The 13,422-nt window shown below is 56.5% G+C and overlaps 1 protein-coding gene across 2 annotated transcripts; it reads left to right on the forward strand.

Moving 5' to 3' along the window:
- The first annotated feature begins 15 nt into the window (after positions 1 to 15).
- Positions 16 to 12,026, forward strand: FES (FES proto-oncogene, tyrosine kinase). 2 transcript variants are annotated; one of them, XM_049905614.1, is made up of 19 exons: positions 16 to 777; positions 1,228 to 1,449; positions 1,640 to 1,813; positions 3,587 to 3,683; positions 3,819 to 4,002; positions 5,655 to 5,792; positions 5,867 to 5,986; positions 6,150 to 6,272; positions 6,404 to 6,590; positions 6,721 to 6,804; positions 7,328 to 7,537; positions 7,869 to 7,991; positions 8,416 to 8,469; positions 9,334 to 9,452; positions 9,802 to 9,896; positions 9,989 to 10,112; positions 10,358 to 10,515; positions 11,123 to 11,245; positions 11,693 to 12,026. In XM_049905614.1, exons 2-19 carry the CDS (start codon positions 1,237 to 1,239, stop codon positions 11,833 to 11,835), a joined length of 2,469 nt encoding a protein of 822 aa, XP_049761571.1. In that variant the 5' UTR covers positions 16 to 777; positions 1,228 to 1,236; the 3' UTR covers positions 11,836 to 12,026. The 2 variants fall into 2 exon arrangements, with proteins under 2 accessions (XP_049761571.1, XP_049761572.1); XM_049905615.1 differs by lacking the exon at positions 5,655 to 5,792 and having other exon boundaries at positions 17 to 777.
- Positions 12,027 to 13,422: the final 1,396 nt, after the last annotated feature.

Here is a 13,422-nt window from a genome sequence, read left to right on the forward strand (position 1 = left end):
CCTTCAGTGGGGCAGGATGCCTCTGTGGGGCTTGGCTGAACCAAGACAGATTTTGCTGGAGAGAGCCCAGCACTCAGTCCAGAGTCCAGCCACTGGAGGGGCTCCACTTTTGCCTGAAGCACCGGAAACTCCGTACTCCTCACTTCCCAGCCCCGCCCCTTGCCTCCACCTGGTTTCCCTAAGAATGGAGCCCCTGCCAGGGAATAGGTGGGTGGAGATGGTGCCACCAGGACCTATGCCTGAGAAGCAGGCCTCTCCTGGGAATATCTACTTGGAAATTTTATTCAAATAGAAGCTGGCGCCTGAGCTCTCCTTAGGGAATCCAGAGCGTGGGGAAGGCCTGGGCCAGTCGTCCCCCTTCCTCTTCTGGGGCCGCCCTGGCCTCGTGCTAGGGCTGCCCGCCTGCCCCCAGAACCTGGACTCCGGGGGCTATCCTGGGGCCTCGCCCTGTGCCCAGCCTCCCCCCGACCGCACCCTTCGGCCGCTTCTCCGTGCTCCCGGGGCAGCACCCGGGCAGGCCGCTCGTCCGCACGGCCATTCTTTCCCGGCCCCCTCCTCCCTTCCGTTTCCGCGGCTCGGTGGACGGGCGGCCGGAGCTTGCGGCCCGGCGCTGGCCAGCGGGCCGCTCCCGCCCGCCCCTTCCCCTCGGCGGGCCCGCCCCGGGGCCTGGGCCAACCGAAACCGCGGGAGGAGGAAGCACGGAATCAGGAACTGGCCGGGGGTCGGAGTCGAGCCCGAGTCGGTCCTCAGTGGCCCCAGGAGCAGCTGCCTGCGAGGGTAACTCCAGCCTAGCGGCCCCGGAGGGAGGCGGCGGGCGGGGGGCAGGGTGGTGGGCAGGGGCCGGGCAGGGGAAGGGGCCCGCGGAAGGGTGGGGCGACCTGCAGGGCTCGGGTCGCGGCTCCTCGGCCAGCACTGGGGCAAGCTTAGCCCTTCCGAGGACCCGGGCACGCGCGCCCCTCGAATGGGTGCTGGGTGGAAGGGCCCGGGGAGGGAGGCTTTCGGCTGGCCCCTGTTCCAGGACGGGGAAGGGGAGCCCTGGCGCTGCTGCTCGGCCTGGGACACAGGAGATCCCAAGGGCTAGTCCCAGCCCAGGCCGCTGTTTGTACTTCTGGCTGCTTTTCAGCAGGGCAGGACCCCAGCTCCTGCCTGACTGCAGCCCCTCCTGGTGGGCAGCCCCACCTCCAGATACTGCCTTGGCCTCCAGTGATGGCCTCTTTTTGTTCCCAGCCCAGCATCATGGGCTTCTCTTCAGAGCTGTGCAGCGCTCAGGGCCATGGGGCAGTGCAGCGACTGCAGGAAGCTGAGCTTCGGCTGTTGGAGGGCATGAGGAAGTGGATGGCCCAGAGGGTCAAGAGTGACAGGGAGTATGCAGGGCTGCTACACCACATGTCCCTGCAGGATGGTGCAACCCAGAGCCGGGGCATAGGCCCCGACAGTCTCATCAGCCAGGTGGGGGTCTGTGGGGCCCTAAGTCTGCTCACCTCCTTCCCACCCTCTACCTGGGAATTCCTGCGGGTGCAGGGCACACCTGCATGCATGTCCTCTCCCTCTCCCAGAGCCCACTGGGGAGGGGTGGGACTAGAGACTTGGGAGCCATTGTCGCCCACCCCCTGCCTTCCTCATCCTGCACGCACTGTAGTCCTGGGCGGAGATCACCAGCCAGACTGAGGGCCTGAGCCGGTTGCTGAGGCAGCATGCAGAGGATCTGAACTCAGGGCCCCTGAGCAAGCTGAGCTTGCTGATCCGGGAGCGGCAGCAACTCCACAAAACCTACAGCGAGCAATGGCAGCAGCTGCAGCAGGAGCTCACCAAGGTGGGTAAGCAGTGCCGGACCTTTGCCTAGTCATTTCTGCCCCTCTCGAGTCTACAAGGGCCGGTTTTGCACACGAACTCCTGGATTCACTGCGGAAGTGGAAGTCCGTGACCACAGGCCTGGCCACAGGGCCTATGCCAACCCTGCTGCAGCTTCCTCCTCAGCTCCCCCCACTTGCACTGGCCTGCAGTGTGGTTTCTCCATACATTTTTTGAGCTCCCTACTGTGTGCATGCATAAGGGAGTGGGAGTGTAAGGATGAGTGGGTCCAGGTGTTGCCCAGGAGGAACTCGGGATCCGTGCTGCTCCCACATTGCCCTGCCTGGCTGTGAGGTCTGAGAGACAGAGGAATAAGGGCCTGTCAGTCTGCCCTTAGCCCAGCTCTGCTTTAAGCAGTCCACCTCCCTGCCTTTCAGCATCTCCTGGGACCTCCTCCCAGGGCCCCAGAGACACCACAATGCAGCAGTGTGACCCCTGACACAGTGGTCAAGGAATCGGGCTGTAGAGTTAGCCTGCCTAGGTTTGAATCCCACCCAGCTCCTTGATCTAGAGGCATGTAATTTGGAGCAGCCAATTTATCTGAGTGCTCCAAACCCATCGAATAGGGTTTCCAAGGAGCAGATGGTAAATTCGAACTGCCAGCTTTTTGGTTAGCAGCCAAGCACTTATCTGCTGCACCCCCAGGGCTCTCCCCATTTATGCAACCCTTCTACCAGCACAGAGCCCAGCCTTGCCATGGACCTACAGTGGCCCCTGGTGGCCAGCCTGGCCCTACTCCTCTCTCCCCACAGAAGATCATCTAATCTGGGGTCTGCCTGTTTTATAGTTTTTCTAGTACACGACTATGTCAATTTTTTATCATATTATCTACGGCTACTACAGAGCTGCAATGGCACAGCTGAGTAATTGTAACAGGAGACCATTTGGTCTACTAAAAAAAAAAAATTTACTATCTGTCTCTTTAAGAAAATGACTAGACCCCTGATCTATATATGTGCTCAGTTATTGATAGGGAAACTGAGGTTCAGAGGAGAGAGGAAGAGTTTGCCCAAAGTATCTCAACTGCATAAACAGAAGAACTGGGATGAGAACTCTGGTCTCGGATCATCATCTGTTGTTCCTGCCACCTGGATTGTAATTTGCAGGGCCCAGTGCAAAACAAAAATGTCGGCCCTCTTGTTAAAAAATTATTAAGAGTTTCAGTATGGCAACAGCAGAGCATTAAACCAGGCATAAACCAAAACCAAACCAGTTGCCATCAAGTCGATTCCAACTCATGATGACCCCAAGTGTGTCAGAGTAGAACAGCACTCCACTGGGTTTTCAGATCGCCAGGCTTTTCTTTCAAGGAGCCCCTGGGTAGACTTGAACCACCAACCTTTCTGTTAGTAGCCTAGGGCTGTTTGTGCCACCCAGGGACTCCAAACCAAGCATAAGGCGTTTGTAAGTGTGGGCCCTGTGTGACTGCACAGGCTACATGTCCATGACCCTGGCCCTACGTGCCACCAAGATACCACTCTCAGGCTGAGGCTGGACAGGTATAGCCTGTCTAGTTCCACCCTTCTGCTTCCCTCAAGGGACCTGTCTCAACCCAGGTCCTCTGACCCTAACCTCAGTGGCCAACTACCCTGGAAGTCCCCAGCTAGGCCCCTCCTGGAGGACAGGCTTGGATGTGCTGCCTGCCTGGACTACAGGAATTTCCAGGCCTTCACCAAGGGCAGGAATCTTCCATGTCCTGGGGCCACTGCCCCACACTGACCTCCTCTCTCCCCAGACCCACAGCCAGGACATTGAGAAGCTGAAGAGCCAGTACCGAGCCCTGGCACGGGACAGCACCCAGGCCAGGCGCAAGTACCAGGAGGCCAGCAAAGGTTTGTGGTTTCCCCTACTGACAGGGATGCCCTTAAACCCCAAGCCAGTCCTGACCGCCCCACAGGTGCCCTGGGAAGGAAGCTGCCCAGGCCAATATGCTGTCACCTACACCCCTCCCCCCTTCACCCGGGCAGACAAGGACCGCGACAGGGCCAAGGACAAGTATGTGCGCAGCCTATGGAAGCTCTTTGCCCACCATAACCGCTACGTGCTGGGCGTGCGGGCTGCGCAGCTGCACCACCAGTACCACCACCAGCTCATGCTGCCCGGCCTTCTCCAGTCACTGCAGGACCTGCACCAGGAGATGGCGTGCATCCTGTAAGCCCACAGCCCCCACCACACGCGTAACTGCCCTAACGTCCTGCCACCACGCCCAGGAGCAGGGGCCAGAAAATTCAGTCCTGTAAAAGCGGTGGTCACATTATCACGTGAGAACTTGGGGCGGAAGATTCCCAAGGTGTGGCCCTTAAGCATCTCCAGGGTGGGCGTCCTCTCGCTCCTGCTTCTGAGGCCAGGGACAGATGTTAGCAAGTGGCCAGGCGAAAATGAGAAGCTCAGCCGGGGCAAGTGGGCATGGCTGGTGGTGGCAGGCCGAGGAGGACGTGGAGTGGCAGTCAGAACCAATCAACTTAAATCGTAATTATTTTATCCCGAGGCACTTTGTGGAGTTTTGTTGTATGTACTGAGCACTGTTCTAGGCTCTGTTGTAGAGCATGGAACAAAGTAGACCAAAATATCTACTCTAAGGGATTTTTCCTTTTAGTGTATAGGGAAAATATACAAAGTTAATAAGTAAAACAGAAAGTCCAGTAGAGGCAATAAGAGAAAAATAAAGCAAGGAAAGAAGATTGGGAGTGCCGAGGGACAGGGAAGGGGGTCACACTTTTAACTAGAATGGTCCGGGAAAGCCTCCTTGAAAAGGTGATGTTCAGATACAGACCTAAGGGAGGTGGGGGAGTAAGCCATGGGGATATCTGGAGAAAGACCTTTCCAGAAAGAGGGAATAGCAAGCGCACAGGCTCTGAGGTAGACAATGCCTGAAGTATCCAGGGAATAGCAAGGAGGCCAGCGGAGGTTACAAAGAGTGAGGGGAAGGCAGGTCAGACTGAGGCCGGAGGGGGCCAGGGGTAAGGCTGTTAGATGATAGAGGCTACACTAAACCATTCTGAGGGCTCTGGGCGAACCAGAAGAGTGACATGACCTGATCTCTGCTTTATGAGATGAGTCTGGTGGCTATGTGGAGAATAGACTTGAGGGGGCAAGGATAGAGGCAGGGGGACCAGGCAGGAGGCTGTGGCAGTAATCCTGATGATAGATCATGGTGGCTCAGAGCAGGGAGGTGATGGGAAATGGTCAGGTCCTGGGTATATTTTGAAGGTGGAGCTGGTAGAATTTCCTATGGATTGCAAATGGAGTATGAGAGGTATCAAGGGGAACTTCTAGGATTTGGTCCGTGCAGCTGAAGATGAAGTCACCATGAACTTACATGGAGAAGGCTGCTGGAGAAACAGGTTCAGGAGAGAAGAATAGGAATTCATGCTTTAACTGGGAGAGTGTGGGTGTCTGAAAGATGCCTAATGGGACATTTTGAGTAGGTGGTTGGATGCACGAGGCTGGCACTCACGGGAAGGGGTGGGACTGTGGTCAGTGACACATTGGTGCCCCAGAGCCCTAGCTGTTAGGCTGGCTGCCCAGGGCAGGGCTAAATACTTCCTGTACACCAGACATTACAGACGTCATCTCATTGGATCCCTGTTACAGCTCCTCCGTGAGGCTAGAACTCTCATCAATCCCATTGTATGTATCGGGAAACAGAAGATCAGGGAGGGATTAAGTAATTTGCCTGAGGTCACCTGGCTAGAACATGGTGAGGTGGGGAGGTCAACCCAGGGTGGATTCAAACCTAGTGTTGTAGGCCCTGAGCTGCCCAGCCTGACAGCCCCCTGACCAGGGGTCCCATCTCGGGGCAGGAAGGAGATCTTGCAGGAATACCTGGAGATCAGCAGCCTAGTGCAGGACGAGGTGATGGCCATTCACCAGGAGATGGCGGCAGCTGCAGCCCGCATCCAGCCTGAGGCTGAGTACCAGGGCTTCTTGCGACAGTATGGGTAAGCCTCTCCTCGCTCCAGCCGGGCACCGGGGCTGCTGGCCTGTTCATTGACTGGGTGCTGGCCCCTCACAGGTCTGCACCTGATGTCCCACCCTGTGTCACTTTTGATGAGTCCCTGCTTGAGGAGGGCGAACTGCTGGAGGCTGGGGAGCTGCAGCTAAACGAACTGACAGTGGAGAGTGTGCAGCACACGTGCGTGGTGACTTGGCAGCTGGGCCAGGGCAGGGCTCTGGGGAGACTGTGGAGGGGTGAACACTGCCCATACAGGGTTGTGGTCCGGTGGCTGAGCCTTCTTGGCTGTACTAGGATGCACCTGAGGACCCTGGCTTTAACACCGCCCTCTCCTTGGGTGCAGGCTGACTGCAGTGACTGGTGAGCTGGCCACGGCCACCGAGTCGGTGCTTAGCCGACAAGAGGTTGTCGCTCAGCTGCAACATGAGCTCCAGAACGAGGAGCAGAATACCCACCCCCGGCAGCGGTGAGTGGACTCTGCTGGGGCAGCCTCCTGGCCGTCCCTCTCCCTCTGCAGCTGGCCTGACCTGATGCTGGCCACTACCTGCAGGCTGAACCCCTTTCTCTCCCCACCCGCCACTTGCCCCCTGCCTACAGGGTGCAGCTGCTTAGCAAGAAGCAGGCGCTGCAGGAGGCGCTACAGGGCCTGCAGGTCGCACAGTGCAGCCAGGCCAAGCTGCAGGCCCAACAGGAGCTGCTGCAGACCAAACTGGAGCAGCTAGGCCCCGGTGAGCCCCCTCCTGTGCCGCTCCTGCAGGACGACCGCCAGTCCACGTCCTCCTCGGTGAGCCACCCACCCACGCCCACCCCCGCCTGCCCCCGCCAGCATGCCCACTTGCCCGGGCCGAGCTCCTCATTTTCGCCCTCCCCCTCCCCAAGCCGGGCCACCCGCTGACGTCTGTCCCTGGCCTCAGGAGCAGGAGCGAGAGGGGGGAAGGATGCCCACCCTGGAGGTGCTTAAGAGCCACATCTCGGGAATCTTCCGCCCCAAGTTCTCGGTGAGTGGAGCCCAGGCTGGGCCCGCACCTCTGCCTGTCTTTAGGGGTGGACCAGGCCAGGGATCTCAGAGAAGTCCCCCCAAACTGCCCCTACCACCGTAGTGTTTGGGGTTTAGGCACTGGGGGTACCCTCAGAGAGGTAGCTCTACCCATGCTGCATTTATTGAGGATCCCCTCCCTTCCCTGGAATTCCAGGCTGCACCCAGAGGCCCCTTCTTTTCCGCCCACAAGCGTCTATGTGACCAGCAGCCTCAATTAACCCGAGGCTTTCTCTGCTCCAGGAGTGGTTGGGGCAGTAGAAAAGGCACCACCTTGGTTTGGGGTCCGCCAGCCTGGACTTCCCATCCCAGCTCTGCCATAGAGCAAGCCTGGGCAAGTCCACTCTGGCTCCAGGGCCAGTGGGTGCTCCACATGCCACTCGGCTGGGTATGAGGATTAAGGGGCATATAGAGGTGGCTGAATGGCCTCCCATGACGGGCTGGCTGAGTGACCCCTCCACCTCCCTCCCCTGCCCCCTGCCCAGCTCCCCCCGCTGCTGCAGCTCGTCCCGGAGGTACAGAAGCCCCTGCATGAGCAGCTGTGGTACCACGGAGCCATCCCGCGGGCGGAGGTGGCAGAGTTGCTGAGGCACTCCGGGGACTTTCTGGTGCGGCAAAGCCAGGGCAAACAGGAGCAGGTGTTGTCGGTGCTCTGGGACGGGCAGCCCCGGCACTTCATCATCCAGTCAGTGGATGTGAGTGGGGCTGCCTCACCTCCCCTCCTCCCCACACCCCTCCCCGAGGGCAATGACCTTGAGAGGGTATGGAGTAGTGGCTACATCTTAGATGCCTCCCCCACAGTCCCTACAACAGAATGGAGGCTTTAGCCTCAGGGTATACCCTCCGAGAACGAGGGGGCAGAGCTATCCTGCGCCATGAGATAGTGTCTAGAAGGGCTCTTTTAGCAGGTCGCGCTGCCTCTAGTCCTGGGCAGGCCCTTTCTCCCTGTTGCCCTTCCTGTCCTCCCCTAGGGCTCAGGTTCCCCCAGCAATGGGGGCAGTTAACACCAGGTCCCCCTACCCACAGAATCTGTACCGACTGGAAGGGGATGGCTTTCCCAGCATCCCCTTGCTCATCGACCACCTGCTGCACTCCCAGCAACCCCTCACCAAGAAGAGCGGTGTTGTCCTGAATAGGGCCGTGCCCAAGGTAAGCCTGGCTGAGCCCAGCCCACTCTGCCCATGGCCAAGCTGATGGGCACATGGGTCCCAGGCCCACACAGAGGCAGAGCAGAACGAGGGCCCCCAGTCTAGAGGGTGGGGACAGACTCCTCACTCCTCACGAGGTGGCCAGCCTTGCTCTGGGAGACTTGGGATGTCAAGGCCACCCCGCTTCTGTGGGTTGCATCCACCAGGCTGGCTCTCACACTGTTGGAGCACCTGCCTGGTCCTGGAAGGCATCTGAGTTTATGATCCTGATGTGGTCCAACCCTCATTTTACAGACCAAAAAACCAACGCTCCAAAAATTGAAAGACATAGCATTGTGGGGGAGGGGAGATGTTCAGCCCTCTGCGGGGCCCAGCACCCCTTCCCTTCACTGACTTCTGACTCTCCAAGTCCTCCTCTCCCCCAGGACAAGTGGGCACTGAACCATGAGGACCTGGTGTTGGGCGAGCAGATTGGGAGGGTGAGTGCACCTCCATCCAGTCACCAGCTCCACTGCCCCTCGTCACCTGCGGTTTCCCTGCCTGCACCACTTCCTCCTAGCCCCAACCCGAGCCACGCCTGAGGCTCCACCCTCCAGAGAGCTTTTCTGCCTCCCTGCCTCAGTCTGACTCCCATCTTGCACCCCTGACCCCAAACACAGCCCTCCAGGAACCTCAGTGAAAAGTACCCACCCTGAGAACTCCCTGGGAGACAGACGGCTCTGTCGTCAGCACCCTCCCCACCACAACCTTTGGGCCCTGCCTCCCCTGAGTGGTCTTATGTGCAAAGGGTGCCACACTCTGCTAACATGAACTGTAAAATACGCTTATGGTCCCTGGGTGGCACAAATAGTTTGTGCTCAACCAGTAAACTAAAGGTTGGTGGTTTGAACCCACCAACAGCACCACAGAAGAAAGGCCTGGCTATCTGCTTCCATAAAGATTACAGCCAAGGGAGCAGTTCTACTCTGTAACACATGGGGTTGCCACAAGTCGGAATCGACTCGCTGGCAATGGGTCTGGTTTGCTTTTAAAATACGCTTAAGAAAGAGGTCACTTTCCTCAAAATCAGAATGCTTTTCAAACCCACGTGGCAGCCATGTTTGAGTTTTCCACATCTCTTCTGTGAGTGTGGTGGCAAGTTGGAGGTACATTAGTCTGCCCATCCATGCTTACTGTCTTGGTCTCCCAGCCAGGGTGTCAACTGCTGGAGAGCCAGGGCTGATCAGTGCTGAGTGTGGGGACACTCAGTGAAGAGGGGGTGGGACAAGGTGGGCTGTCCACCTGAGCCAAGAAGAGGAAGGTGGTTCAAGGAAGACTTTGTTAGGAGCCCAAGGCTATTTCAGGGGAACTTCGGTGAAGTGTTCAGTGGACGCCTGCGAGCTGACAACACCCCTGTGGCTGTGAAATCTTGCCGAGAGACGCTCCCCCCTGACCTCAAGGCGAAGTTTCTACAGGAAGCGAGGTGGGTAGTGTGATCCTCCCCACCATAGGTTCCCCACGAGAAGGGGTCCCTCTGTGTGGCACTCCATAAGTGCTTGACTCCAGTGGTATCCTTCAGTCCTCCTGGTCCCCTCTGCAGGCAGTGTCCTCCCCCACATTGTACAGAATAGGGAGGACAGGCTTGGAGATACCCAGTGACCCATCCAAGGTCACACATTCTGGTCTGCTGGCCCCAGACACCAAGCTCTTCTCCTGCACCCTTCTCCATCCTCCATTGGCTTCCCTGAGGGCTCCCGGGGCTGGAGAGGCGAACGTGCAGGCCCCAGAGGTGGGAGCAGGGCACATGGCGCCTAAGCAGCAGGGTCCCACAGGATCCTGAAGCAGTACAGTCACCCCAACATTGTGCGTCTCATTGGCGTCTGCACCCAGAAGCAGCCCATCTACATTGTCATGGAACTCGTGCAGGGTGAGCAGAGGGTGCCGATCTTCCAGGGTGGGGGACTCAGCCCAGTCAGATAGGTCCCCGCAGAGGCTCAACAAGGCTTCTCCCACCCCCAGGGGGCGACTTCCTGACCTTCCTCCGGACAGAGGGCACCCGCCTGCGGGTGAAGACTCTTCTGCAGATGGTGGGGGACGCGGCTGCTGGCATGGAGTACCTGGAGAGCAAGTGCTGCATCCACCGGTGAGCATGTGGGGGCGGTCCAGCCCCTGACACCCCACCTGGCCAGAGTCAGGAGGTGCCTTCACCTCTGTGTTCCTCTGACTCCCCTGTCCCCTGTCTGCCAGGCATCAGCTCCAGAGGTGGAGCTTGCCTCTCCTGAGAGGTTTGGTTCATGGCTGAATCTACAGGGTCCGGCCTAGGCTAGGCAGGTGACAGGGGGTTTTCTGGACATTGGCTGAATGAGCCCCCTGCCCTGCCTTGCCCAGGGACCTGGCTGCTCGAAACTGCCTGGTGACAGAAAAGAATGTACTGAAGATCAGCGACTTTGGGATGTCCCGGGAGGAAGCTGACGGTGTCTATGCAGCCTCAGGGGGCCTCAGACAAGTCCCTGTGAAGTGGACCGCCCCTGAGGCTCTTAACTATGGTATCTGGTCCTTGTCTTCTTATGGCTGGAGGCTGGGCATGGGTCCTGTCACCCAATGGCGGTGTATCAGTCCCCTAGGACTGCCGTAACAAAATGCCACAAAATAAGTGGCTTTAAAGAACAGAAATCTATTGTCTCAAGAGTTCTTGGGGCTAAAAGTCCAGATGAGGGTATCAGCTATCTCCATTCTTTCTGAGGGCTTTGGGAGAGGAACTGTTCCCTGCCTCTCTCCTAGCTTCTAGAAGGTGCTGTCAACACTTTGCTGCCTGAAGATGTATCTTCACAAGGCATCTTCCCCCCACGTGCGGCTCTGTGTCTGTGTCTGTCCTCCTCTTTGACGAGACACCAGTCATATAGGATTAGGACCCACCCTACTCCAGTATGGCCTTGTTAACTTCACTGATAATATATTCAAAGAAAGGCTCTACTTCTCTAACCAACATCACATGCATAGGTACAGGGGTTAGGACTGCCATGTATTTGTTTGGGGACCCAGTTCAGTCCATAGCACAGTACTTAAAAGCTCTGCCCTCCTCTGGCTGCTTCACTCTGGCCACATGGACAGGCCACGTGGACAGATGCTTACCCTGCCTCATGTCCTCTGCAGGCCGCTACACCTCCGAGAGCGATGTGTGGAGCTTTGGTATCTTGCTCTGGGAGACCTTCAGCCTGGGGGCCCCCCCATACCCCAACCTTAGCAACCAGCAAACTCGGGACTTTGTGGAAAATGGTAAGGAACCCATCTGCATGTCAGCGGCCTTCAGAGCCATGCCCTCTTCCCAGGGTTCCAGCTGGACCCTTCTTGGTCCCCTAACTTTCCATCTTCCCACGGGGACAAAATAAGAGCAATTCCATAGCCACTACTGAGTGAACACCTACTGTGTGTTAGACCATACATTATTTCATTTATTTTCCACAATTTGTGAGTTGGGGGGTTGATGTGTCCCTTTTACAGATGGGAAAACTGAGGCTGGTAAGCTCACACAACTAGCACATGGTGGGGTTGAGATTAGAACCAAGGCCTCCATGTATTCTTGGGCCCCTTGATGAATAAGAGTGGCTTCTTAGGAACGGTAAGTCTTAAACAGCACCTATTGTTCATGTTTTGCCCCCCAGGGGCTGGCATGAGCCCTCAAGCACCTTCCTCATGCCTGGTGTGCTGTGCCTGTCCTCACAGGGGGCCGCCTGCCCTGCCCAGAGCTGTGCCCCGACGCCGTGTTCAGGCTCATGGAGCAGTGCTGGGCCTATGAGCCTGGACAGCGGCCCAGCTTTAGCACCATCTACCAGGAACTGCAGAGCATCCGAAAGCGGCATCGGTGAGGCTGGGACCCCTTCTCAGGCCAGCAGCCTCTGCAGGCAAGACTGCCTCCTCAGCAGCTGCAGCTCACTCCGCTGGACCCCGCTGCCAGCTCCCGTGATGACAGCAGGGCTGCGGCTCCTGTCTGCTCAGCCTTCCTGCTCTGCCAGGGTTTCCTCTCCTAGGCAGAAATAAAACCACTTGTGTCCACTGAGTGCTTGGCATGTGAGCTCCTCTGGAAGGACTAGAAGGCCTGTACTGTGGCCATGGGAAAGGGAAAGGTGGATTCAGGCAGGACTTACGGGGTAGGACGGACATGATTTGCTAGCCAGTTGGATGTGAGTTGGGAGGAAGCAGGAAAGAAATGAGGGTGATATACGGGCTTCTGACCAGAGGGTGGTGTCATTCCCTGAAACAGGATCACAGGAAGCAAAGCAGAGCTGCAGGGAGGATGGTGTCTTTGAGGGGCCTGTGGAGATGTAAATGTGGACGTTTAAGTGTGGAAGCCCAGGCGGAGGTAAAGGCTGGTGTTAGAGGTTTGAAGGTCATTAGCTTATAAATGTTCCACCATGTGGACATGTATGATCTCATCACATAGAATTCAGGAAGAGAGGAGAAGAGAGTCAGGGAAAGAGTTCCACTCAAAGGAGGCTAAAGTGGCTGAAGAGGAAGAAAACGCTTCTCAGGAAGTTTATCTACTGAGTCTACTGCGCAGTGGGGTGGCCTAGCAGGGAGTCCTCACCTCCTCTCGAACTCCCACTGAAATCTATAAAATCGTCTGAGACATTTCCAGTAGCAACAGCGAAGGTCAAAAAGGTAAGGAAGTGTGTACAGACTGAAGAAACAGAAACTGGAGAAAAGCTACAGACAAAAGAACAAAAGCAGTAAGAACTTTAAGGTGAAATGGTTACCCCTTGAGAAAGTTTAGGAAATAGTTGGCATCTATTTTCAGAGATAAAAGACAGCCCTATAGCTTGTTTAGGTCCTGGGTAGTGCAAATGATTTTCACTTGACTACTAACCCAAAAAGGAGCCATGGTGGTGTAGTGGTTAAGCACTCAGCTGCTAACCCAGAGGTCGATGATTCAAACCTCCCAGCGGCCCCACAGGAGAAAGATGTGTCAATCTGCTTCTGTAAAGATTTACAGCCCTAGAAACCCATTGGGGCTGTTCTGCTCTGTACTACAGGGTTGCTATGAGTTGGAATCGACTTGATGGCAACAGGTTTGGTTTTGGTTTTACTAACCTAAAGGTTGTCTGTTCAAACCCACCCAGGAGCACTGCAGAAGAAGGGCCTGGAGGTCTGCTTCAGTAAAGATTACAGCCAGGAAAACCTATGGAGCAGTTCTACTGTGTAACACATGGGGTCACCATGAGTCAGAATCAACTCTATGACAGTGGGTTTGGTTTCCTGGTTTATAACTGTTTAAACAGGAGGAAATCCAGTTAGAGTATGATTAGAAGAAAATATTACAAAGTCAAATCATATCTCCATGGAAGTGGTAAAAAGTAAAGTGAAGAACTGCTTCTGGGTGTGATGTGGTAACAACTAGGAAAAATATAAAATGAAAATAATCGTATTTTTAAAGATAATGGAGGGTGATGGAAGAA

The sequence above is a fragment of the Elephas maximus genome, chromosome 13 (assembly GCF_024166365.1).
Source record: "Elephas maximus indicus isolate mEleMax1 chromosome 13, mEleMax1 primary haplotype, whole genome shotgun sequence".
In the NCBI taxonomy this organism is placed as follows: domain Eukaryota; kingdom Metazoa; phylum Chordata; class Mammalia; order Proboscidea; family Elephantidae; genus Elephas; species Elephas maximus.